Source organism: Canis lupus, chromosome 18, assembly GCF_003254725.2.
Source record: "Canis lupus dingo isolate Sandy chromosome 18, ASM325472v2, whole genome shotgun sequence".
Classification (NCBI taxonomy): domain Eukaryota; kingdom Metazoa; phylum Chordata; class Mammalia; order Carnivora; family Canidae; genus Canis; species Canis lupus.
The window spans coordinates 48002455-48029850 of record NC_064260.1 but is presented as its reverse complement, the minus strand read 5'-3'; the positions used below and the strand labels follow the sequence as shown (position 1 = coordinate 48029850).

Genomic DNA, 27396 nt, shown 5'->3' with positions numbered 1-27396 from the left:
TTGAGGGATGCCTAGGAGTTTGCCAGCTGACCCAAACATATCTAGCATCCCAACACAGCTGGGTGTGAGCAGAGAGAAAAGGGAGGAGCCAGCGTGAATGCCCGTTTGATGCTGGGAGAACAGGGGCTGCTTGTTCCCATCAGAGAGCAGGTTGTACAAGTCCTGTGTCACTCTGCAGCTGGCACCCAAGCATGTGTCCCCAGCCCGATCCTATCTCTGGGTCTGGCAGCATAGCACCCAGTGGCTCCCTGGAGACTCCCATGCAGCTCTCTCCAGAAGTAAAGCTCTGTGGGTGAGGGGTCCTGTCTGTTGTGTGTTCCTGAGTGACCGCCCCTGAAATGGGAGCTGGAATGTAGTAGCTGCTCATTAAATGCCGCTAAAAGGACTGAGGGGATGCCAGACTGAGGCCCAGAGGGGCCAAACCACTGCACGAGAACACACAGCAGTGGTCACTGGTGCTGGGGCCAGGCCAGGGCTGTGCCCCCAGAGCCAGGTGCCTCCTCTTCTGGTCCCTGGCACTGGACCTCGGCTTCCCAGTGAACAGAAGGGGTGTGCTTACAGCCCTGCACCCGGAAACTGCCCCCACCTCAGGCTTTCTCTGACGGCTTTGGGGAAGCTTTTCCCACACATAGCATAGACCAGCCCCATTAATGCCAACAGCATACCCTGAATTTGGGGAGCAGTCAGAGGGCCTAGGTGGAGACAGGACCCTGGCTTGTCATCCTCATCCCGCTCCCACAGACTGGGCGTATCAGGACCTCTGAGAAGGAGAGGACGGGATCGGGTACACTGAGGCAGGGCAGTGGATGGGCGAGCAGTGAGGACCATGTTCCATAGAAGCAGGGTTGGTAGGAGGGCCTTGGGGGAAGGTGTCTGTCTCGGTAGGAGGTCAGGGGGCATCGTCTATGACTGATAACTAGGGCAGGGGAGATGAGTGTGGTGTACAGATCAGGAGGGAAGAACCAAGAAGCTGGAAGACAGGAAGGAGGTGCCTCGAGGCGCCAGGTTCCATGGGGCAGGGCAGGCAGGGGGACAGGTGACTGGTGGGCCCTGTCCTCACCGATTGTATGTGTAACCCTCATACTTGGGCTACTTTCAGAGAGTGCATTGTTTTGTTTTGTTTCCAAAAGTCTCCTCCAAAAAGAGAAGAGAGGTGGTTTTCAAACCTGGGCTTCATGGAACCCCGCTGGGGGTCTGTGGACAGTGGACATCAGGTTAAGGTTAGAGGGATCTAGGCCTAGGACACCAGGGAGGCCCCGCTTGCTTTGTCACCCCACTAGGGTCTCAGGTGACATTCCTTTTTGAAAAAAAGCTCCACTGCCTTTAAAAGTCTGGAACCCCAGGACCAGATGGTTCCAAAGCTGACTTCAGTGAGCTCATGGTTGGGCCTGCAGGGACACTCCTGGTGCCTGCATTTTCCACGAAGCCGCTCAGGCCCTGCGCAGACCTCAGGGGTCCTGCCACCCCCTCCAACATGGATGGAGACTCAGCAGCCTGTGGACGGCAGGTGCCCGCCAGGAGGTGGCACAGCAGCCAGTGGAGGCTTTCCTGATGCCTGCTCAGAGCTGCGGGGCGCCGGCCAGAATCCCCAGTTCTGCTGGAAGACCGTGGTTGATCCCTGTCCGTCTCTGCAGGTACAAAGATTACCGGGAGCCGCCGTGGTCAGAGCACAAGTACGACATCTCCAAGGACTTTTGGGCAGTGCTGGCAGCCCGGCTGGCTTTCGTCATTGTCTTCCAGGTGCGGCAGGCTCTCGTTTCTGGAAGGTTTGAGAATTGGGTCCTGAGGAGGCACTCCGAGCCCAGCACAGGGTCAGAAGGCAGCAGCTGGCCCACGTCAGGGGCATTTGGAGGGCTGGAGGCCTGGCCACCCCAGGCCCTGTGCAGGAACAGGCCCCAGGAAGGCAAAGGGAGGCCCCGGGGCCAGCACAGATGGTGGGATTTGGACATCCTCAGGAAGGCAGAATTAATTCCATACAAGTGGTCTTTTTGGAAGGAGACAGGGTAGGAGACCCAGCTCGGTTTCTCACTATCTCTGTGTAGCAGGAAACGTCCCCAGAGGACAGGACCAGTACAGGCAGGAGGGCAGGGTATTCCCAGCAGATCCAGCCCCCAGCCAGGAGCCAGAGGACCCAGTCTTGCCTGGTCTCTGCAGAAGGGACAGGCTGTGAAGCCAGAGTGATTCCCAGTGAACAGGACCCGAGACTGGGGACTGCATGCAGCAGCTATGGTCTCAGAGATGAGGAGAATCCTTAGCCACATGAGCCCAGCCAAAGTCCCATTCACTGAGTTCAAGCCCCAGCTGGGTCCAAGCCCTAGCTCTACCCTTTACAGAGAGTGTGGCAGCTGCAGGCAGGACTTCCACCCCCCTTGAGGCTCTGCTGCCAGGTCAGCTGTCCATAACACTCCGCAGTGGGAACAAGTATCTGGGGCCAAATTTACTGGAAGCAGAGCCTGAGACAAGGATTCTGTGCAAGTGGGTTATTGAAGGAAGCTCCCCAGGAAAGGGGAGGGAGTGCAGCAGAGGAGTCTCAGCTGGAGGCAGCCTCGCCTGATCCTGCGGGGAGCTCCAGAGCATGAATCCCAGCACACACGGGCCTGCCTTTTGTCTGCCTGTGTTGGCTGGTCCTTGGCTGTAGTCAGAACCAGGAAGAGGCAGATGGGAGGGGCAGTTCCCTGGAAAGGAGGCAGGTGTGATCATCAGCAGCCAGCACTGACTACAGCTGGGGAGCACCAACCAGGAAAGGCAGCCTGTGGGTCACCGGCACTGTCTACAAGGTGACTGACAGCCAGATGTGCTAACAAGTGATCACTGGACAGAAGTTTTAAAAACAGATTTCAGTGTTTCTATAAAAGCCGATCATTTGCTTTCTACACACCAGAAGTTTCTCCAGGGAGAGAGCAGACTTTCAGGGTGGCCTTGGGAGGCTTTGTGAACTGCAGAAGGCCTGTGGAGCATCAGACGCTAAATTCCATCCGGTTTTTGTGCTACTTCTATTTTCCTTAAAGCCTGATACTTGTTATATTTGGTGATACATGACCGATCAGATCGTTTAAGTGTCCCACCCTAGGGATTCAGAATTATTCAGAAACTTGCTATTTACTGAGCTCAGATTCTTTATAGAAGTCAGCAAACATTTCTGGAGTGAAACCAGTCTGCTGGCTGATTCCCTGCCTCATTTATACCTTGGGGGAAACCGAGGCCAAGGGAGGCCAAAGTATGTGTCTCATGTCATAGGCTGGGAGTGACAGGGTGTGGGGTAGAGGCAGATGCAGGGGAGGTGGGTGGGGGTGGAGGCCAGTGGGGGGTAGAAGCAGGTGCAGGGGAGGTGATTGGGGGTGGAGGTGGGTGTGGGTGGAGGTGGGTGCAGGTAGAGGTGGGTAGGGCAGAGGCAGGTGCAGGGGGAGGTGATAGAGGGGATAGAGATTGGTGTAGGTAGAGATGGGTGCAGGTGGAGGTGGGTGGGGGCAGAGGTGGGTACGGCGTGGCCGGGAGCATCTCCTGCCATCCTCCTCCCCACCCTCACACACTGGCTCTCCTTCCAGAACCTGGTCATGTTCATGAGCGACTTTGTGGACTGGGTCATCCCAGACATCCCCAAGGACATCAGCCAGCAGGTGCACAAGGAGAAAGTACTCATGGTAGAGCTGTTCATGCGGGAGGAGCAGGGCAAGCAGCAGCTGCTGGACACGTGGATGGAAAAGGACCGGCAGCAGGACGAGCCATGCAACAACCATGGCCCCAAGGCCTGCCTGGACAGCCCCGAGTACCCTGGGGGTGCCCTGTAGCTGCCCTGGGCCTCCTGGCCGATGGGCACCCTCTCCTGGGGCAGGTGCACTCCCCAGCGAGGCCCGGTGGCGAACCTGAAAGACCACCTTCTGATAGGACATTTTTCTGTCTTTTTTCTGTTGTTGTTGTTTTTTTTCCTCCTTGTTTTTGCACAAAACCATATGCAGGGAATTTTTTTATCTTTAGTATTCAAGGTTAATCAAAACGATTGCTGGGGATAGGGTGATAACACACGGGAATGCGGGCGCTTTGCAGAAACAGTTCTTGGGAACCGTGGGTCTCCTTTGCGGTGAAAGGCAAGCAGAGGCCTCCAGAAAGCGTCTTTTCTAATCCGCCTGGTGCCTTCGGAGAGATTCGAGATGCTGTTCCGGAGCATTGGGCAAACGTCGTCGTGCAGTATTGGAGAATGGAGAAACAAGGTTGACGCCGGTTCCAGGCCTCACCTGCCGCCAGGTCGGGGAAAGTCAGACGGCTTTTCATCTCCTGTTTTCTGATACTTCAGAAACCGAGACGCCCTGGCCAGAGAGGTGCTCTGGCCCTGTCCACTCAGAGGGCCTGTGAGCTTAGAATTTGCTCTTGGAGAACCACAGGGCCGCAGGTGTCCCTGGGGCGGCAGGTGACCCCACTGGTGGGATCCCCACCATCAGCCACACAGCTGCCCCTCCCGCCGTTAGCCGGCCTCAGAATTGTTTATCTTCTGGCGGGCCAGGAAAACAAAAGAAAAGAAAACCAAGTGGACAGAAATGAGACAGGACCTCGGAGGCATTTCTAAAGATGGCTTCAGGTTCCAAGGAGTCTTAAGGCATCAGGAGAACATTGACAGCTTTAGAATATTTATTGGGTTTTTTTTTACAAAATCAACTCTATGGTGGATTTGAGGGGTTTTCTCTGTAGCTCAAAGGTGGAAGGAGTTTATTAGTTAACCAAATATCATCACGAGGAATTTAAAACACTGTTACTACCAAAGATTTTTATTAATAAAGGCTTCTATTTTGGTACTACTTCTCTATATTTTTACTTAGAGGAATGTGACTTTAGGACAGTTACCATTTTAAAGCTTGTAAACAACAAGTCTCCTAGATGGCAGGCGTGATCTAAATTTGCAGCCGTTATACTAACCAATTATCTGACATTTCTCAAGCCCCAAGAGAAACATAAAGAGAAATGTTTCATCGGAGGGAGGGAAGAAAACAAATGTGTTTGCCCTGAACGTGTGGTGGGTGAGGGTGTGAGGTCATCCCCTGCAGCTGCCAGCTCTGACCCACGTCCCTAAGTGTCGTCCGTTTCCGCTGTTTGCTACGGCCGCACAGTCCGGCGCTTCTAGTTTCTCTTGTACAGTAAGTAGTTTGAGATGGGGTTTTTGTATATAAATATTGTATTAAACATTAGGTGATTACCAAAAATCCTTTTATGGACACCATTTTTTTTTTAAAAAGTGAATGTATGCAAATTCACAGAGGACCGTGGCTGAACATTCATTCAACTAAATAAATTTGGATACACAACCACTTTCTTCACTGGAACGCTGTCCGTGTGAGCTTCACCCCAGGAGGCTGGAGAGGTCCCCAGAGCGCCCTGGCTGAGTTGCAAGTTCAGGAGGGAGGATAGGCATCCACTTGCTCCAGTGCCAGACACACAGATTGTTCTAGATGCTCCTGGGACTTCATCTCTTTCTGAGTGTGTGTGTGTGTGTGTGTGCAGTTTTGTATGTGCTCGTGTCTGTGTGTGCACATGGACACGTGTGTTCGTGCATGTGCTAGTTTCCTGCTGGTGTGCTTGTGTGTTTGCATGAGCTGTGTGCACACATGTGTGCATCCATATATTTTACATTAGGCGTGCGTGAGTGCATGTGTGCATCTATGTGTTTTCATGGGCACGTGTGTGCAGTTTTGTACGTGCTTGTGTCTGTGTGCACACATGGACACGTATTTGTGGTTTCATGCGTGTGTGCTTGTATGTTTGCATGGGCTGTGCACACATGCATGCACAGTATGTATCTGTGTTTGCATGGGAACGTGTGCACACACACGTGCCTGCATTTATTTTTTTTTAAGATTTTATTTATCCATGAGAGACACAGAGAGATGCAGAGAGAGAGGCAGAGGGAGAAGCAGGCTCCATGCAGGGAGCCCGACACGGTACTTGATCCAGGATCTCCAGGATCATGCCCTGGGCTGCAGGCGGTGCTAAACCGCTGACCCACTGGGGCTGCCCGTACCTGTGTTTATGCTGGGATGGGAGTCATGCTCACACCTTCCCAGCATCCTCTTCCATGATCCTCAAATTCCCACCCCTGGTCCCGCCAATCCAACACAGTAGCACTTAGGATTCCTTGCACGTAAAATGTCCCCGGCCCTCTGGGGGACCCACCTGGGGTTGCCAGTGTTTTCATTTGGGCAAGTGGGGTCGCTTTTTCAAACTACCACCTCTATCACCACCATTTCATGGAAGAAAGATACTTTTCACAACGCCAGCAAAGCCACAGCCCCCCTACCTGGGGACATTCCTTAGGAGCCTCCCAGCCTGGCATCCACCGCACACCTCCGGGGCCAGGGAGAGCTTCAGGCGCCCCCTAGTGCTCGTCTTCCTGCGTCCCCAAGAAAATCTCAGCAAAGCACAAGCTCCCAATGGCTGGCTACCTGCCTTCAAGACAGTCCTTCCAAAGTTTTGAGACCACTTCCCTAGTTCAGACATGAAGGCAACACCCAGGGACAGCATCGCAGGGACCCTGCCCTCTCAGTGGGTCCTCCCAGAAGCCTCAAGGACCCATCTGACAGATGAGGAGCAGCTCAGAGTCATAGGGCTCTTAGCACGTAAGCCAAGACTGGAACCCAGACCTTGTAGACATTCATTCATGCAACGTTTAAGCAGAAGCAGTGGACAAAGCAGACCGGTCCTCCTCTCAGGCAAAGACTTTTTGTAGAGGGTGTGAGATGCTTAACCAGAAAATGGACCCCAGAACCAGATAGTTTCAGAGAAAGAAAAAGATGCTGAAAAATAGACCAGAGAGTGACAGGGTTGGTCAGTGAAGCCCCTGAAGGCTTGAGCAACAAGGATCCAGAATGGAGGAAGGCAGGACAGTTCAGGCAGCAGAAGGGCCTGAGGTAGCAGCGTGCAGACAACTGACCGAAGGGGAGGGGCTTGGAAGTGGCAGGAGACACAGAAGCCAGGACCAACTCACACAGGGCTCCCTGCACACGTGAGGACTGCGAGCTTGGTAGTAGATGCCACAGCGGGGGGCTGAGTGGTTTTAACTAGCCCAGTGATGGGATCTGATTCACATTCTGAAGTCATGGCAGCTGTGTGTGTGTGGGGGGGGGGGGGGGGATCGCAGTGGGATGGGAAGCCAGAGAGAGGTGTTGTGGAAATTCAGAAGGGTGATGTTAGGGCTTAGATGAGGGTGGTAGAGGTGGGTGGGGAAAACCAGGAGATGGTGTCACAAAGGCCTAGAATCTAGCCGTGGAAGGACACCCAGAGATCAGCTGGTACTGTTCTTTCAAACAGGAGCAAGGAGGCCCAGAGAGGGTCAGGGCTCTGCTGCAGTACACAGCAAACCAGCAGCATAGCCATCTCTCGAAGCCAGACCCCTGGCCCCCAATACTGAACCTTGTCTGCTGGAGACAAGGTCCTGGAGTGAGGTCTGGGGTTGGGGGGCACTCATGCTGGCATCTGCTTTGGGGATCCTGCTTCCCTCCCCAGGTGGAGGCTGCCTTGAGCTGCATCCAGCCAAACATAATCTCCATTTGATAGGTTCAGTGTTTGCTAATTTTTTTAGTTGACTTACTATATAAAAAATGGTAAATCTACATAAAAACCCAGATTTGAATGTTCTCTTAAAATTCAAGCCATCTGACAACACAGCCCCATTTTTTAAATAAATTTATTTTTTATTGGTGTTCAATTTACCAACATACAGAATAACCCCATTTTTCAGTATGTCACATTCTCACACGTGACAGGAACCAGTGGTGACTGCTCTGCTTTAGATGGTGCATGTACTCTACAGCCTACCGTATGCCCCCACTGCTCCCCCCAGTGTGCCTACCCACTGGCTAAGGGGACTGTGACAACTGTGGCTCATAGGGTCACTTGCCTCAAGCCAGGTCCAGTCCTGGGATTCAGAACCAGCTGTGACATTCCCTGGACCAGAGTTTAGCCAGGGTGTGTGCCTGAGACAGGCCTGTCCCCACCCTAAGGCCAGATTCAGAGCCCCTACTCCAGGATGCCCACATCCCCGATCCCCACACATGTTTGTGTACAGGTTCCCAGGAGTCATTCGTGTGCCCCTTAAAATAATTCTCTACCACAGGTGGTGTGTGTCTCCATATTCAGGCAACACTCATTTACCTGTTCATGTTTTGTAAGAGCCACAGCAAAGTAAAGGAGTGCTAACTCTTGCCAGAAAACAGATTGGCAAAAAGCACTGGTACAGTGTCAGGCACAGAGGAGGCACCAGAAAGTGCTGAGTGAATGAATAAATGAATGATGGAGAGATGGATGAGTGGATGATGGGTGGGTGGGTGGGTGGGTGGGTGGTTGGGTATGTGGATGAATGGGTGGGATGGATGGATGAATGGATGAGTAGTAAATGGATAGATGGATGATGGGTGGATGTGTGGATGTGTAAATGGATGGATGGATGGGTGGAATGCATAGATGGATGGGTGGATGGGTAGGGTGGATGGATGGATGGATGGATGGGTGGATGATGGATGGCTGCAGAAGGATGGATAGTTGGATGGAATCACGGATATCTGGATGCATGGCTGGATGGACAGATGGATGGGGATGGCAAATAGACTGACAACTTGACAACTGGGCCTTCCTGCCTTTGAGCTGAGTGGATCGTGGAATCAAAGTGGCAGGGATTGGTGGAGGAGGTAAGGGGGTGTGTGGAAGGTGAGCTCTGTTGTCTCTGGACCACAGATACGTCCATGGCAAGCAGCCCACCCACTGCTCACTCATGCAGCTCTTGGCACCTGAAGCACTAACTTGGACCAGCCCAGGCATTTTAACATGGTTTCCTCAGATGGGCTGGTGTCTGCTGCCCCCACCAGGAGCCTGCCAGGGATGCACCCTGGGGAAAAGGCAACCCTGTAGACACTGAGGTCTGCTTTCCTCCTCCTGATTTCCTCTGCCAAGTAATTGATCTGCTGTGTTCCATCCTCATCCCCCTCCCTCCACATCCCTATCCCTCCCCCCCCCTTGGCTCCCCCTCCCATTTTGACTACAGTACCACATACAGAAAACTATCCATCTTATATGTGCAATCAACTTCCACACGCAGCTGTACCCAGGAATCAGGATGTCACGACAGCTCAGCAGCCTCTGGTCATTCCTCCTCATTAGGTGGTGACGGGTCATGACCTGCGGTCCTGGCTTCCAGCCTCAGAAAGAGGAGCCTGGTTCTGCCTGTCAGTGGCTGCTGCCCTCTTCTGGCTGCCTGTGGGAGCTGCATCGGGGAAAGAAAGCCACCCGTGGGGTCTGTGCTAGTGTTCCCGTTGCTTCCGGGCAAAGAACCACAAACTCAAGGATTGAAAACACCACAAATCTATTATCTTACATTTCCATAAATTGAACATCCAACACAGGCCTCACTGGGCTGACAGCGAGGTGTTCTCAGGGCTGGACTCCTCCACCACCTTTAAGCCAGTCGTAAGGGTGAGTCCTTCCCTATTTATGAGGACTCATGGTTAGACTGGGTCCCCAGGATAATCCTCCACCCCAAGATCTCAATCTTTACCACGTCTTCTGCTGTGTAAACTAGCGTATTCACAGGGCTGGGAATTAGAATGTGGACATCGTGGGGGGTATTCTTTGCCCTACCACGTGCCCCTTTCCCATCATCAGCAAAGGGTCTTTTTCTTCAGAAAAGACTAAGTACACCAAGCAAAGCCCACAGTCCCTGGATATTTGAGGAAAGGCTTCATCATAAATAATAAATCATAAATAAGATCAAAACAAGAATACCCAGAAGAAACCAGAGTAATACAAGGAGACAGGGAAAGGAAGTGATCCTTTCACTGTCCTCACAAAGATGAGGTTGCATCCGTGAAACCAACAAAGGCTTTTTCTTTAGGAAAAAAGAAAAAGGACACAACGTTAAGTGAAACAAAATACATTAAATAGCCTTGATCAAAATTTTAAACTTTTGTGCATGGATCAACAGAGCATCAACTCACAAAATGGGAGAAAATATTTGCAAATTGTATTTCTGATAAGGGACTCATATCCAGGGACGCCTGGATGGCTCAGTGGTTGAGTGTCTGCCTTTAGCTCAGGGCGTGATCCCAAGGTCATGGGATGGAGCCCCGCATTGGGCTCCCCACATGGAGCCTGCTTCTCCCTCTGCCTGTGTCTCTGCTACTCTCTGTGTCTCTCATGAATAAATAAAATATTTTTAAAGGGATTCATATCTAGAATATATAAAGAGTCTCCTCAACTCAACAACAAAAATACAAGCAACTCAGTGGAAAATGGGAAGAGAACTTGAACAGACATTTCCCCAGAGAAGATATACGAATGGCCAATGGCACATGAAAAGATGCTCAGCAACATGAGTCATCAGAGAAATGCAAATCAAAACCACAATGAGATACCACCTCACACCCATCCCATTAGGATGTCTATTATCCAAAAACAGAAAATAATCAGAGTTAGCAAGGATGTGGAAGATGGAACCCTCGTGCATTTCTGGTGAGACTGTAAAATGGTGCAGCCACAGTGGAAAACACCTGGTGGTTTCTCAAACACTTAAAAATAGAATTACCATATGACCCAGCAACTCCACTTCTAGATAGATACACAGAAGAATTGGAATCAGGGACTCAAAGAGATATTTGTACAACCATGTACACCTGTGGACTCCATGGGGCGTCCCCACCGGCCAGCTGACAGGGCAAGAGGGGTTGGGCCGCGTTTCCAGATGGAGCTGCCCGGTGCCCAGGAGCCGCCACCCAGCGTGGACAGCTGCCACACTACAGCCCCCTCCCCGGGACGTCCCTGAAGGACATGAAGGACAATCCTCCAGGGGCAGAACTCTGGGCAGGGCACCTGCCTGGGCCCTGGGCTCCAAAGGAGAAACAGCCAGACATGAGATTACACGCTGATTCCCAGGCTGCGGCCAGTGCTCCGGCTGGATGGTCAGGGACTTGGAAGGACCATGACCGGGAAACTGATGACAAGGGAGTTCGGGGAAGAGGTGTGTGCACAGGCAAGAACTGGGTATTTGTGCCCTGTGTGAACGCCCACCAAAGGGAGAGTCGGCAGAGGACTTCTATCATCCGGCAGGCAGGATGGCCCGTCCCGTGGGTACCAGGCAGCCCCCGCTCCAGGCACCCGGCCATCGCCCACGGGGCTCAGGCACAAAGTGGCCATGGAGGCAGGGTGGGGGTCATGCGTGGCTCAGCTCGTGGACTTCACGCACCGAGGCCGACCCAGCTGTGACCACCGCCGTGTGCCCCATCTGCCCGCAGCAGAGACCCGCAAGGAGCCCTCACCCAGCGCCCTTCTTGAGGCGACCGGCAGCCACCTGCTAGCAGGTGACCACGCTGGAAGCTTCCGCCATCGAGGGCCGGGCTCAGTTCCTACTGGAATAGACACTTACTCAGGATATAGATTTGCCGTCCCCACACACCGCATTTCCACCAAAACACCACCATGGACTTCCAGAATGCCTCATCCGCCGTCAGATGTCCCACTGGCAGGCCTTTGGCGCAGGAGCTCGCTGCACAGCAAATGAAGGCAGCCGTGGGTCATGCTCACGAACTCCCTGGTCTCACCGCAGTCCCCACCCTCCTGTAGCAGCTGCTCCAGAGGACAGTGGAGGCTGGGTTTCAGTCCTAGCGAGGTGGTGGTACCCTGCAGGGCTGGGACAGGGGCTCCTGAAGGCCGTACACACTCTGAGGCAGCGTCTGACATTCTGTGCCGCATTCCCCCAAGCCAGGATTCGGGGGCCCAGGAATCAGGGGCTGGAAATGGCAGGGGCACCTCCGGTATTACCTCTACTGCCCTGCTAGCAAAGCGTTTGCCTCCCATCCCCACGACCTTATGGTCTGCTGCCCTGAAGTCTCAGGTACAGAGGGAGGGATGCTTCTGTCAGAAGACACAGCAGTGACTCCCCTGAACTGGAAGTTCGACCTGCCATCTGGTTACTCTGGGCCTTTAGGGCCCCTCGATCCACAGGCAGAGGGAGGTACAGTGTTGGCGGGAAACTGGTCCTGACTGCCCAGGGGACGTGGGACCGCTGCTGCACAGTGGGTTAAGGGAGGAAGAGTGTCTGGAATGCAGCGGGTCCATAGGGCGTCTTGCAGTTGTACCATCCTGGGTTGATGGGAAACCACAATGACCTAAGCCAGGCAGGACTATGAATGGCCCAGACCCTCCAGGAAAGAAGGGGTTAAGTCACTCCATCAGGTGAGGAACCACAAGCTGCTGGGGTGCTCCCTGAGGCCCAAGGGGCTGGCTGGCAGGGCAGGTGTGCTAGTGGGGAGAAGAAGAAGGTGATTATAAACACCAGCTCCGATCGCAGGACCTAGTGCCCAGATACAAAAATGAGGGCTGTATTTGTGTCATGAGTATTTCCTCCTGATTTTCCTATGAATCTACATGTGTGTGTGTGTCTGTTTTCTTTCCTCTCTTATCCCCTTATCATGTAACCTAAGATATATTGACTTTATATCATGAGAGCTAAATACTATTAATTTTACATCATAGTGTTTAAGTTACGTGGTATCAGGAGAAGAGTAAACATCCCTCCAGGCCTTTATTTCCTGTTCTGAGGAAGGTGTTAACGTGTTTCAGGTGTATGCAGGGTACATTTTATCACGTTAGGTGAAATGAGGACCTTGTCATTGTCTCTATTTGGAGACTCAAGTATGATTTAAGTAAATGTGTATGGCTGCCCAAACTAAGGCACATAACAAGGGAATAATACAAATAACTTTATGCTCATAAATGTCTGCAGCTTAGGCTAAAAAGAACCTAGCTTTCAAAAGCTATACCAACTACTAAAACTCAAAGTAAAATAGACAATTTCTAAAAGGATTTTATTTATTTATTTGACATAGAGAGCACAAGCAGGGGGAGCAGCAGGCAGAGGGAGAGAGAGAGAATCAGGCTCCCCAGTGAGCAGGGAGCCTGATATGTGGCTCTATCTCAGGACCCTGGGACCATGACCTGAGCCGAAAGCAGACGCTTAGTCAACTGAGCCACCCAGGTGCCTGGAAATAGACAATTGCCCTATAAGCATCAAATAAATTAAATTCATAATTTAAAAGTTTCCAAAAAAGGAATCTCCAGGCCCAGATACTTTTGCTGGAAAAATCTGCCAAACATCTGAAGAAGAATTAACAATAATTTTTCATAATCTCTTCCAGAAAAGAGGGAACACTTCTCAAATTATTTTATGAGGCCAGTACTACTCTGATACCAGAAATAAACCAAAACAGTTGGAGGACGGGGGAAACTATTCTCATGACCTGAAATGCAAAAATCCACAACAAAATATTAGCAAGCAAATCCAACAACATTTATAAAAAGAATTATACAGGGCAGCCCCGGTGGCTCAGCGGTTTAGTGCCACCTGCAGCCCAGGGTGTGATCCTGGAGACCCTGGATCGAGTCCCACGTCAGGATCCCTGCATGGGGCCTGCTTCTCCCTCTGCCTGTGTCTCTGCCTCTCTCTCCTCTCTGTGTATTCTCATGAATAAATAAATAAAATCTTTAAAAAAAAGTATACATCTTGAACAAATGGGATTTATTCCAGGTATAAGAGGATGGTTAGACATGCAAAGATAAATCCATGCAGGGGCACCTGGGTGGCTCAGTTGGTTAAACATCTGACTCTTGATTTTGGCTCAGGTCTTGATCTCAGGGTCATGAGATAGAGCCTCATGTCAGGCTCTGTGCTCAGTGAGGAGTCTGCTGGAGATTCTCTCCTTCTCTCTCTGCCCCTCCCCTGCTCGAGCTCTCTCTCTCTGCCTCTTTCTCTATCTCTCTCTAATAAGTAAATGAATCTTTAAAAAGAGAGAAAGAAACAAAGAAAGAAAGATTCATGCAATCCACCACATCAGTAAGCTGAAGAAGGAAAATCATGTGATCATATCAATTGCTGCAGAAAAAGCATTTGACAAAATTCTGCAACCATTTATGATTTCAACAGCAACAACTAAAGCTCTGAGCAAGTTAGGAGTAAAGGAGCATTACCTAAATTTGATAAAGAGAGAAAGAGAGAAAGAAAGAGAGAAAGAAAGAGAGAAAGAAAGAAAGAAAGAAAGAAAGAAAGAAAGAAAGAAAGAAAGAAAGCCCACAGCTAATATCCCGTATAATCCTGAAAGACAAAATGCTACCCGCCCCCCACCGCAATCAAGAACAAGACAAGGATGTCTGTTCCCTTTGTGTTTATTCAACATAGTATGGGAAGTTCCAGCCCCTGCAATATGGTAAGGGAGAGAAATAGAAGGCGTACAGATTGGAGAGTTAAAAAAAACTGTCCTTGTTTGCAGATGACATGATTGTCTGCATAGAAAAATCCCAAAGACACAAACAAACACAAAAAACACTTCTGAACTAACAAATGAACTCAGCAAGGCAGAAGGATATAAAATCAACATACAAAAATCAATCACATTTCTATATACTAAGAATGAACATGCAGGAATCAAAACTTAAAATAGAATAGCATTTATTTTTTTAAGATTTCATTTATTTATTCATGAGAGAGGCAGAGACATAGCCACAGGGAGAACCAGGCTCCCTGCAGGGAGTCTTGATGCCAGACTCAATCCCAGGATCCCAGGTTTAAGACCTGAGTTGAAGACAGCTGCTCAACCACTGAGCCACCCAGGCGTCCCAAAATAGAATACCATTTAAAATGACTCCAAAGGAAACCAAATGCTTATTCTATGCATTTAACAAACCATGCACAGGATCTCAAAGCTGAAAATTATAATTTGCTGATGAAAGCAATCAAAGAAGGACCCAAATAAATAGACATATCGGTGTCACAGATTGGAGGATTCACTGTGGTAAAGATGTTGATTCTCCCCAAATTGATCTAGATTTAATGCAATTCCTATTAAAAATCCCAGCAAGCTTTTCTGGACATAGACAAGCTTATTTTTGAGTTTATGTGGAAAGACAGAGCCTAGAACAGCTAAGACAGTCTTAACAATGCAGAATAAAGTCAGAGGAGATGCTCTACACAAAATTAAGTTTTCCTATATAGCATCAACAAAAGGTGGTGTGTGGGGATGGATAGACTCATAGATCAATGGAGCAGAATAGGGAACATAGAAGAAAGTCAAATGTGTGCAACAAATTTTTGGCAAAGGCGTAAAAGCATTCCACTAGGAGAAGGATGGCTTTCCAACACATAGTGCTGGAGTGAGTAGACACCTATGGGCAAGACAAAGCAAAACTCCACCTAAACCTTACACTTTTACAAAAATTAACCCCAAACAGATCACAGAATGAAACAGAAAACTATAAAACTTTTAGATAAAAATACAGGAGAAAATCTTTGGGACTCAGAGGTAGGCAAAAGGATCTTACACTCTATACTAAAAGCATAAACTATAAAAGGAAAATTGGATAAAAGTGAAAACTTGCTTTGTGAAAGATCACGTAGAGAAGATAAATGGACAAGGTACTTGCGTGGTGCCGTCGGTTAGATGTCTGACTCTTGGTTTTGGCTCATGTCATGATCTCGAGGTCCTGAGATGGAGCCCCATACCAAGCTCTGCACTCAGGTTGGAGTCTGCTTGAGATTCTCTCTCCCTCTCCCTCTCCCTCTGCCCATCCTGCTCTCTATCTCTATCTCTCTCACAAATAAATAAATAAATCTTTAAAAAAAAAAAAGATGGTTAAATACACAAACCTCAGACAGCAAGGCAGTAGGTCAGACTTGGGTACAGTTATGTCAGCGGAGGTCCAAATTAACCACACCTTATATAAGATTTGTCCATTCAGAAACATTTTGTGAGTACCTATTACGCACTGGCTACTGTTCTGGGTGCTCGGCATCCCTGCCTCAAAGTATCACATTCTGGCAGGAGAAATGGATGAAAAATGCAGAGCAGGAAGCCAAGTATATGATGACTCAGGAGACAAGGGATGTGCAAGAGACAAAGAAGCAGGGTCTACCAGCAAGGGTGAGGTCTGACAATCCTTGGTTGAACTCCTGCTGCAAGGGGCTCTTTCTCAGCCTTCCTCATGGGCTTCCCCACTTCTCCCACACAGCTGGACCCGCAGGGCTCAATTCTTGACCTTCTTTTCTGTCTTCTCTCTCCACATGGTTGACTTCATCTTGCAAGTGCTCCAAATACTAGACCAGTGAGGACTCTCCAGAGAAACAGATCAACAGGATATACAGAGATCCATACAAGAGATGATTTAGAATAGGAATTGGCTCGAGCGGTCATGGAGGCCAATGTGCAAGCCAGAGACTTAGGAGAGCCAGGGGTGTAGTTCAGTCTGAATGTGAACCCCTGAAAATGGGGTGGGTATGGTGCTCTAGCACAGAGGGTAAATTCTCCCTTCCTCTGCCTTTTTGTTCTATCTGGACCCGTAACGGATTGGATGATGCTGACCCGCACTGGGGACAGCCATCTGCTTCACTCAGTGCACCGATTCAAATGCTCCTCTCTTGCAGAAGCACCCTCAGACACACCTAAGATCTGTGTGACCAGCTACCGGGCAGGCCTTAGTCCAATCAAGTTGACACATAAAATTAACCATCACAAACACCATCTAGCTGCCGAATTCTCCCCAATTCACATCTCCTGCCCTGGTCTCTGCTCCAAACCCTTGTCCTCAGCATATCACTGTCCAATTAACATCTCTAGCAGGTCCTACCCAACTCCCCCACCCACCCAACCCAAACCTCACCTGGATCAATCAAGGAACCTCCTCCATCCCTTAAACTTTACAAGCATCCTTGGTCTCCCTCCATTATGTACACCCCCAAATCGAAAGAAAGCTGTCCCCTTCTCATCGCCACCCTTGCTCTTCATTCAAATACCCTCATTTGCCATCAGGCTTATTCAGCTTCTACCCAGTGGCAGAGGGACCTCTAAAAATGTAACTCCAAGTTAATAGCAGCATTATTCATAACACCCAAAAAGTGCTGTTAAAAAAAGAACAACAGGGGGTGGGGGGCACCTGAGTGGCGCAGTGGTTGAGTGTCTGCCTTTGGCTCAGGTTGTGATCCCAGGGTCCTGGGATGGAGTCCCACATTGGGCTCCCTGTAGGGAGCCTGCTTCTCCCTCTGCGCCTCTCTCTGTCTCTCACGAATAAAAAAAAATCTTAAAAGAAAAACTATCTTTAAAAAGGGGGGGAGGGAAACGGACCCAAAATTGAGTCACTTTTCCCCACAACAGCAAACCAAGACTCAACTGCCAGGTCCAGCCTCTCCCAGGCATGTAACCTCAAACCAGACAATCTGGGATTCCCTGTTGAGCATTTGTGAGGTGATCTGCATGATGGACCCTCATCTTCCCCCACAGAATATGACTTTGCCAGAATAATCCATACTTCCTTAGAAAACTTCCTTTTCTTCCCCTCCTGCCTATACAAACCTCATTTTGTACACTCAGCTCCCCGGAACTCCTTTCTACTTGCAACATGGGACGCTGTCTGGTTCGTGAACTATTGAATACAGCAATTGGATGTTCAAATTTACTCAGCTGAATTTTGATTTTTAACAGTGGAAACAATGGAAATGTTCATCAGCAGATGACAGGACATATTCAAATGTCATCTTTCGGTACAATGGAGTTCTACTGACCAGTTCAAAATGGGCAGAGCCACATCATATGCTACAACACGCACGAACCCTGGAAACATTTTGCCCAGTGAAAGAAACGAGGCAGAAAAGGCCACATCGTATATGGTTTCATTGATGTGAAATGTCCAGAAGAGTCAAATCCGAAGAGGCAGAAAATAAAGTAGTCATCAGGGGCTGAGCAGAGGAGGAAGGAAAGGAAGTAATTGCTAAGAGGTAGCAGGTTTCTACTGCCAGTGATGGCAATGTTCTAAAATTACCTAATGGCGGGGCTTGCCCAACCTTATGAATGAATATAGTAAAATCCACTGAAAGGTACACTTTAAACAGGTAATTTATATGGGTTGCAAATTCTGTCTCAATTATATATATATATATATATATATAAATATATACATAAATGTATAGAAGTATATATAAATACTATATATATATATATATATATATATATATATATTTTTTTTTTTTTTTTTTTTTAAGCTAACTTGGAAGGCCTCACTTCCCTGCTCACCCTCTGCAGACGCTCCATCTCAAGGGCAGTAAAGCCGGGTCTGCACCTGGCCCGGACTGCACCCTCCTAATTCACCCCTGCCCTCTCTTCTGTGGCTCCCTCTGCACCCCCGGCTCTGCTCCAGACCCTTCGGTCCGCGAGCTGTTCCCGGAAGCTCCGCTTTCACGTGCCTCTGCTGTGGCTTGCCCCCGGCCCGCACCCTTCCCCCCACGCCCACACACGGGGGCCCCTGGAGCCCGCGCCTGCACCTGCCGCGCACCTGCACCTGCCGCGCACCTGCACCTGGCCGCGCACCTGCACCTGCGCGCTGAAGCCCGCTCTGATCGCCCCTCTAACCGCGCCCCCACCTCCACACCCCGCATCCCCTCATCCTCTCTGCCCGGGCTCCCGTTCATTGGGGCATACTGTAGGACTTACTTATCTGCATTACGTAAGCTTAGGTACTGATGACGTAACTCCCGGCAGGCGGGCACTTCTGCTCTTGGCGCCCAAATGTGTCCCCAGCACCTACGGCCTGGCACGCAGTAGGCGCTCCATAAATACTAAAAGCATTCAAACGCATAAGTGACTACGACTTTAAAGATGAAATAATGAAATCAAACTTCAAAACCTCAATAAACCTCTGAACAGATTTTTCCGCACAGAGAGATACGGGCCGTGAGCGTTAAAACACCTTCTGCACTTTCACAAATGGTAATAACAGACGCACTTGTTTGCGGCGTCCGCAGGGCGAGGCGGCCCGGGAGCCGCAGCCCACGCTCTGGGCCCGCGCGCGCGTCTCGGGACTGGGGGGGCGGAGGTCCGCAGGGCGCAGGCGCGGAGGCCCTGCAGGCGGGGGCCGCACGCTCTCCGGGGACGCTCCCTGGTGGCGGCCGCGCGCCTTCCGGGCGGAAACGGCTACAGTCGAGCCGGGGACGCATGCGCGGGTCCCGGAGTTCTCGCGAGATCCGGAGCTGGGGCGTGAGTGCAGGCGTGGTCTTCCGGTAGTGGGGCCGGGGGCCGGAGGCCGGAGGCCGGGGCGCGGGGCGCGGGGCGCGGCCGGGGCCGGTGGCGCAGCCGCGTGACGGGGAAGCTGGGCCTCCGGGGGCCGCGGGGCCGCCGAGCGGAGGGCCGGGCCGCGCTGGGCTGGGCTGGGCTGGGCTGGGCTGGGCCGGGCTGGGCCCCGCCGCCATGGACCCGTTCCTGGTGCTGCTGCACTCGGTGTCGACCGGCCTGTCAAGCGACGAGCTGACGGAGCTCAAGTTCCTGTGCCAGGGCCGCGTGGGCAAGAGGAAGCTGGAGCGCGTGCACAGCGGCCTCGACCTCTTCAACGTGCTGCTCGAGCAGAACGAGCTGGACGCCGAGCGCACCGGGCTGCTTCGCGAGCTGCTGGCCTCGCTGCGGCGCCAGGACCTGCTGCGGCTCCTGGACGACTTCGAGGCGGGCGCGGCGGGCGGGGCCCCTCCGGAGGAGCGAGGTAGGCGGGGGGGGGGGGGGGCACGGGGAGGTGGGAGCGGGGGTGGGTGGGGGAGGGGCACGGGGAGGTGGGAGCGCGGGGACCCGGGGGCTAGGGGACCGACCGAGCCAGCCCGGGGCGGGGACACGGCCCCTTGGCCCAGCTGTCGTTGTGACCCGCCAGCAGCGCGCTAACCTTTCCCGGGTCTGATTGGAGCAGGTTTTCTCCTAGACGCTCCTGGGAGGCGGGTGAGCTGCCCCCTTTGCAGACGGGAGAGCCAAAACTCCTAAAAGTTAACTTACTTTGGGTTGGAAAACATGAACACACACGCGCGCACACACACACCCAGTTCAGTGTTTTCTCGGTGACTCCGCTTCTTCCGGCTGCGGTGGAAGCTACTCCACAGGACAGGGCGTGGCTCCCCTCTGGGCGGAGCTGGGTGGGCCTGCCCCGCCGCTTCCCTGGGCTTTCTGCCTCTGAGAATACCCGCTGGCGCCCTTGACCCCGAGCAGTACTGAAACCAGCTCCGCCGCCGCGTTCTGGTTTTCACTAGCCCCGTCGTAGGTTCTGCAGTCCCCCTCCCCTCTGACCGAGTCCGAGCTGTGTGGCTTCCTACCCCGTGCTCTCCACCCTTCTCTAGGGTTTGCAGAGGCTTCGAGGGGTAAATGAGACCTGAGTAGAGCAGGGCTTCTCAGCGGGGCCTGTGTTCTCAGAGCCCGGGAAGGGGGACGGGGAGGGGGAGCGCTTTGGGGAAACCCCATGTAGTCCCGAAGCTCTGCCCTGGCATCAGTCAGTCCTTCCATCACCAAATCAAACAGGACAGACCTGTCGCAGCACAGGTGTTACTCCGTAAAGACTTGTGCTTCCTGGTGCAGATTGGGGCAAAATCAGATTTCTTGTCTGACACACACACGCACCCATATATGTACATAAACACTCGGCTGTGCAAACAAAACAGGACTTATAAGAGTTACATCTTAAAGGACACTCAACGGAGGGGAGATTGTGGACGTAATACGTTTAAAAGGTAGTCCACAAAACACAGATAATAACGTTTTAGATTTACATGTGTGTAGATCCTGTGTGATGCAGGAGAGTACACCAGAGGTGAGCAGGTGTGGGTGGGGTGATGAGGGCCCGTCCTGTATGACTCTCACACGAAGACAGGATAGCATCATGGTTAAGAGTGGACCCGCATGAGACAGTCAACGGTTTCACTCCCTGGCTGTGCCATTGTCTAGCTGTATGACATCAGGAAAATCACTTGGCTTCTCTGTGCCTCGGCTTCGCCCTCTGCACCAATGATCACAGTAAGACAAGTGCCCACCTGCCTACCTCCAGGGGCTGGAACGCAGAGTTGTCACACTGGCTGACGGTGTCATGGGGGTTTGTAACTGAAGATGCACATCTGCTGGGGCCTCTAAGCAGCATTTTGTCCTCTGCTCGCCCACCATTCTAGACATAGCCTGTTAGGGTCTGTAGTGCCCCACCTGCTGATCTCAGGGGTGGCTTTTCAGGAAGTGAGGACATCCTAGCCCCGGACCAAAGACTGATGGTCAGTCTAGGCAGCTTCCAAAATAAGAATTGGGTTATTTTAGCACCCTGGGGCTGCCATACAGAGGACCCCCAACATGGGGCCTTGGAGCAACATGGACTTGACTCTTTCCCAATCCTGGAGCCAGAAGCCAGAAGTCAAACTGTCAGCAGAGCCAGGCTTTGTTTGGAGGCTCTAGGACAGCATCCTTCCCCCACCTCCAGATTCTGGGGGCTCCAGGCATTTTGCCACATCCTTCCAGTTTCTGGCTCTGTGGTCATGTGGCCTCTTCTGTGTGTCCTATAAGGTTGCTGGTCACTGTGTTTAGGGCCCACCTGGACAGTCCAGGATGATCTCATCCCAGATCCTCCACTTCGTCACATCTGCAAAGACCCTTTTCCAGATAAATTAATGTGCATAGTTCCAGGGATATGAGGTGGACATAACTTCTTAGAGGCCACCATTTAACCCACTACAGGGTGGGATGGGGGAGCAATTCCATTTCCTTCCTTTAGACATCTCACAGGCCCTCCCTCAGTTTCCCCCATCTAAGTGGTTACCTGCACTACCACCCACCCCAGCCCAGTCACGTCTTCAGCAGGCCACACCTTTTGGGTAGTGTTTTGAGAGTGGGCTTAGGGCAGGACGGGAGGCCATCCTTGGGCTTTCTATGACCTCCTGACGTCTCTACTGCTGGGTGACTCCAGCCTCTGCAAGTGGACCTCCTATATACCCAGCATTTAGGTCAGCCCTGAGAAGCCCACTGGGAATGTGGGATTACTTGTCTCTGAAGAGCTCCTCAAGCTTCTGGTAAATCCTTTTCTTTCCGCAGATCTGCGTGCAGCATTTGACATCATATGTGATAACGTGGGGAAGGACTGGAGGAGACTGGCTCGTTACCTTAAAGTGACCGATGCTAAGATTGATGCCATCGAGGAGAAGTACCCCCGCAACCTGACTGAGCAGGTGAGGGAGTCGCTGAGAGTCTGGAAGAGCTCCAGGAGGGAGGACGCAGCAGTGTCCCACCTGGTGAGGGCGCTCAGGGCCTGCCAGCTGAACCTGGTGGCCGACCTCATCGAGGAGGAACAGCAGGCCCGAGGCCTGGAGAATGAGAGCAAGAGCAGTAGAGGTGGCGGTGGTGGCACTACTATGTCCTTGAGGTCATGGGACTCAGACAGGCCTGCCTTGGGGACCCCTTGGTGACCCAGGGGCCCCTCCAAGGGCCCAAAGGCATCCACACAGCTTGAACTTTGGTTCCCCCACCAAGGTTAACTAAGTACTTCCACACCAGTGCCTCGAAGACCTGGCAGTGAGCTATGACAAGGCACCTCGGCACTCGAGCCACAAGCCACAGCTGGCTTCTCAATCAGTGGGCATCCATCGAGTGCATACTTTGTGCCAGCTGGGGCTTGGGGCACCGTGCAGATGCCTTCATTTATTCCTCATGATCGCTCTTGAAACAGCCTCTTGTCCCATTAAATCAGTGCCTGCAGGAGGACGTTTTGGATCTATGTCCAGCACAGAAAGAGTGTAAAAATCAGCAGTTATCTGTGTCATTTATCTGGGAGTGGAGCCAAAGCTGTCAGGCTCCGGAGTCCACACTGTGACCACCGGGCTATTCTGCTGCTGCCACAGTTGGTCAGAGGCTTGGAGGCCATCAGTATAGCCCCATACACCAGAGCCAGTGGCATAGGGAGACCTGTTGGGGTCATGGCCCTTGAGGGTGTTAGGAGACAGGAAGGTTTGTGAGGACGGCCTGCTGTAGGACCGTTAAGTGCCTGAGGTGATTGAAACACAGTCAGTGCCCTATAAATGTGAGTCCTTAGAAATATTGTGCCTTCTGTGATGCTATAGTGTATTAACTATTTTGTATCAAAATCAGTGTTCTGATAACAGATTTATAAAGGGAGCTGGCTCCTGTCATTTTAAAAATGCCCCTACTTGGTCTTCTTGCTTCTAAGATAATTCTATTGAGGCATAAACAGGTCTGCTAGAGGCCCACCTTTCACCAGCTTCGGACCCACCTGTCTCTGAGATGCATCAGAGAGCCACGTGGCCATCCCTGGTTCAGGCCTTTTGGCTATTAACTTGGGAAAGCCTCATGTGATGTCATGCCACACCATCTTGGCCTTAGGTTGTTGAGATCCTGAGCACACTGTCCTGCTAAGCCATGGACCAGCCTTTGAGCCCCTGCACACCTTCAGCAAGGACATAATGATGCCAGGCACTGAGGGTCTGGGGCCACGGCAGGAAATGAGAGAGAAGTGGCCTTGCTCTGTAGACCCCAATTGCCTGTGTTCCTGGCAGGCTCACAAGCAGGGTGCTACCGAGGAGCTGAGCCAGTCTCGGGCGCATTCCAGTGTGCCTGGCCCTGTGTCATGCACTGTTATGTTTCCACCACCTGCCCGCGCACCTGCCTCTTCAGGCCTTTGGTCAGAGCGAGTTCTGTGGATGATAGACACGTCAGCACTGTCAATAAATGTCAGCGGCTTGGCTAATGGGTAGCTTTTGGAAGTAGGTTTGTTGAAAAATGTGTCCCTGTTTCTTGAACAGAAGCTGATTTCATAGGTTTTAACATTCATGATTTATGAGATAAGCTGCTGAAAGGGTAAATGCCAAACATCCTGACCTCTGCCCTATATCCCCCTGCATGCCTCTCACACCCGAGAGGAGCCCCAACCTTCCATCATACCATGTGTTTGATAGAAACTTCAAAGACCTGTGATTTCTGCACTTGAAATTTTCCCCAGCCACAAGCAGACAGGCCTTGGTCCCCAGCTCTGTCATGGCTCTGTCACTGGCTTGCTCCTGTAGCCCGTCTCTCAGTCCCACATGCTGTGAAGGCACTGGATTTTTCCCACCACTCATACCCCAAGACCTCCATGGAGAGCAGCTCCAGTCCATGTGGTGAGAAGAAGGAGCATGCTCTGGAGCAGCCTGACCTCTTGAGGATGAGATCTGAGTTCTGAGGCTCGGAAAAAATGGTGGGTGAAGAGTCTCCATCCTGCACCACTGGGCCGTGCAGTGCAGAGCTGTACAGCCTGGTGACACGGGGTGGACTTGCCCAGGAAGCTGCCCCCAGAAGACAGTGGCTCAGAGCCCCCATTTGTTCAACCGGTTTACACGTGAACAGTCAGGAGGCTTCTGCCATAAGGAGCACCGTGGCCGACATTGATGCGAGCCGACAGGACAAGCAGCCTGCCCTCGGGAAGCACACAGGTTCCCCTACCTTGTGAGGTAAAAGGACAGATGCTTACTTAAGCACTGGAAATGGAAAGATAAGCAAGCACCAAGCGTTTGAAATTGATGATTTTTTGGATGATAATATTTATACTTTCTGTAATGTGTTTTAATTGTCTACCACATATAAGAATGAATGTAAGCTGGACTATTTGGTGGGAGTGTCCCCAGAGACCACTAGAGTCAGACCCTCTGCCCCTGGTGGCTTCCCCCTAGAAAGGGGCAATTAGATAAATACCAAGTGCTTGCCCAAATCTGTAGCCACTTGTTCATCAGGTATCTTGGAAATAAGCAGTAACATTTCACCCAGAGCCCCAGAGGTTCTATTCCTTATGATTTCACTTCACTTGAACCCAGCTCATGGCCGCAGGTCCTGAGGTGTCACTTGTCACCTTCACGTCTGAGCCTGTCCCCACCATGGATTTCAACCACCACTTTGAAGTGGAAGGTGTTCTGGGACAGGTCTACCGACGTCTGGCTAGAACTATCACCTTTGTGACAGGACCAATTACACATTCACAGGTCCAGGGATTAGGCCACAGGCATCAGGGGCTCAGGCATTCCGCCCATTGCACACAGACTCTGCAGCTCCCCCTGCTTGTGTCTCTAGGCCTGGCATCACAATCTACCCTGTTGCCCAAGGTACAGATGGGGTCCCCTACCCCCCCCCACACACACACACACCAAGCCCCATCCCTTCTCTCCAGAGCCCTGCCTCTCCTCTTCCCCACCCTCCGTCAGCCCCCAGACACAGCAGTACCATACTCCAGAACCTTGACCTAGCAACGGCAAGCTCTCCATGCATCTTATCTTTTACTTTTGTATTTGTACTTCCGTGATAAGGCCCCTGACTCATCTTGCGGACTGCTTTCTAACCACGTGATTCTGTGCGTTATGTTTGGAGCCAGCCAACAAGCATGACTTGGAGCAGCATGTGCTCACGTGACGATGGCTAGTCACTGGACATATTTCAACAGAAAGGCAGAACTTCCCTTCCATGGGGAAAACTTGCAGCTGAGATCCTCTTTCATCAAAGAAGCCCTGTTTCTTAAGTCACCGACCGAGTGACAGTATGGCAAGAGTCACACGTGTATGCCAACTACGTTCATGTCAACAAGGAACAGAATCCCATTTCACTGAGCCAGAGCACGTGACCTGTGGATGAAGCTTTCGTGGTATGGCTTGAATAGAAAAACATTGTGGGCCTTTGGGTCACCCCAAGCATCAGGCAGGCATGAGGCCTCCCGATCTCCCAAACCTGCCTGTCAACAGTCTAGACACCAGGTGACAATATTTTGTTTCAGCAAAATGTGTTTCATGGCGCAGAGCTGTTTAGGATGGCAAAGTTCTGGACTGGGGTGGTGGGAATGTTTGTACAACACTGTGAATGTGCTCGGTGGCACTTTAAAAATGGTTCAAAGGGGCCCCTGGTGGCTCAGTGGTTGAGCATCTCCCTTCTGCTCAGGTTGTGATCCCGGGGTCCTGGAATTGAGTCCCACATCAGGCTCCCCGCAGGGAGCCTGCTTCTCTTGCCTCTCTCTCCGTCTCTCATGAATAAATGAAATCTGTAAAACAACAAAAATTAAAATTAAATAAAAATGGTTCAAGGATAGATTTTTTATCTACATTTTACCACACACAAAAAAATCCTACATCATATTAACTATGCATTTAACTGTGATATTAACCTAAATTGTGTCTTGAGGGTTTTCTCTCCTTGGTTTGTAGTTTTACTGGCATTTTATAATTCATGAGGGCCAGAAGCCTAAGCTTCTATCTGACCTTGTGTTTGTAGGTATTGAAGTAACATGATCAATAAAACCTTGCTCATCACTGGGAGACTGGGTCCCTGTTATCTGCCCAAAGGGGTTTCTAGCTGGAGAAACCCAGCTCCAAGGGTCCCCAGACCCCTTGGGATCAGCCTGACAGGCAGCATCATGATGCACAGTAGGGCCGCCCAGCCCTGCACACCTCGTCCCTGAACTCCCACCCTGCTGTTCTCTCCGTCCGGACCCCCGGTCCCTACTGGACCTACAGCCCTGCTCAGACAGCCAGTCTTAGGGCAGCCTTGTCTGACCGCCCCCCGCCCTCCCTCACCTGGGTGCACACAGGGGCGGTCAGGCTGTGACTGCCTGCTTGGGCAGATGCAGGCAGGCCACCCCTCCATCCGTCACCAATGCCAGTGCCCCTGGCCATTGTGTCCTCATGGTACCTAGTCCCAGCAAGGTCCCTCCAGGGACCCCAGGAGGGTGTCTCTCACCCCCTGAATCCCCGCAGGCCATCCCAAGGGTCCCTCTCTCCAGGCAGGGTTGATGCCATGTGCATTTAAGAGTGTACACCCATGAATTCATGAAGCAACTTGACCTGGCTGGGTGACCCCCCACAGCAGAACACAACCTCCAACCCCCCTTGCTCACCTGATGAGACCCTCTCAGTGGGTTATTGTGGGGTTCAAAGAGATGAGGTGTGTCTGGGAATGATTGGCAGGTTGTAAAGGTCGCTAAATGTCCTCATTTTAATGGTTTCTGAGTGACGGTTTTAAAAGGACTTGGCTTTACACTGGCTTGGCTAAGTCCTAACACTCAAATCACAGTTTCAATTCCAGAGGTCTTTGGAGGCAGTGATGCCACCTGGGGAAGCAGTCCCAGTGCCTCTTAGATGGCCACCGAATCCTGTGGAGGAGTGGGGGGGAGGAAGCCTATGTCGTCCAGCCCCACTAACACCCCAGATTGTAAACCAGAGACTTGTAGGAAATAGATACACGTGTGTAGATGGGCAAGACTAGGAGGCTACATCATCTTTCACCTTTCAGGGAGGCTGGCCTCCGAGTCCACTGCCCAGGTTCGAGTGCCCACTGTGCTATGTGGCCAGGGCACAGGACAAGCCCTGAAGGAGGGTCCTGGACCCCAGCCACAGCATGGCACAGAGACAGCACAGACACGCAGCCCACAAAGCCCCTGAACCCACTGGCTCTGCCCCGAGCTCCTTGTCTGCAGAGCCAACACTTGGTTTTCAAAAATTTTAAGATTTGCTTGGATCTGGTATTTGCAGCGAAGATGGTCGCGTGGGAATTTAGAATATGATAAAGATAGTGTTTCAGATTG

General features: G+C 51.5%; 2 protein-coding genes and 1 long non-coding RNA gene across 11 annotated transcripts in view; 2 read left to right on the top strand and 1 right to left on the bottom strand.

Moving 5' to 3' along the window:
- ANO1 (anoctamin 1) overlaps positions 1-5312 on the top strand; it is an 81436-nt gene extending 76124 nt beyond the window's left edge. For all 8 annotated transcript variants that reach the window (XM_025451772.3, XM_035701958.2, XM_025451771.3 and 5 more), the window contains 2 exons: positions 1635-1740; positions 3546-5312. In XM_025451772.3, the coding sequence (XP_025307557.1) occupies positions 1635-1740; positions 3546-3788 (349 nt within the window). In that variant the 3' untranslated portion in view covers positions 3789-5312. The remainder of the gene's footprint in view (positions 1-1634; positions 1741-3545) is intronic.
- The window catches only part of LOC118351413 (uncharacterized), a 33443-nt gene extending 14349 nt beyond the window's left edge, over positions 1-19094 (bottom strand). The window contains exon 1 of the long non-coding RNA XR_004806859.2: positions 18501-19094. This is a non-coding gene — a long non-coding RNA (uncharacterized LOC118351413). The remainder of the gene's footprint in view (positions 1-18500) is intronic.
- Positions 19094-25904, top strand: FADD (Fas associated via death domain). 2 transcript variants are annotated; one of them, XM_025451774.3, is made up of 3 exons: positions 19121-19539; positions 21885-22018; positions 25136-25904. In XM_025451774.3, the coding sequence occupies exons 1-3, from the start codon at positions 19254-19256 to the stop codon at positions 25211-25213; spliced, it is 498 nt and encodes a 165-aa protein (XP_025307559.1). In that variant the 5' UTR covers positions 19121-19253; the 3' UTR covers positions 25214-25904. The 2 variants fall into 2 exon arrangements, with proteins under 2 accessions (XP_025307558.1, XP_025307559.1); XM_025451773.3 differs by having other exon boundaries at positions 19094-19539; positions 21885-25904.
- The last annotated feature ends 1492 nt before the right edge of the window (positions 25905-27396 follow it).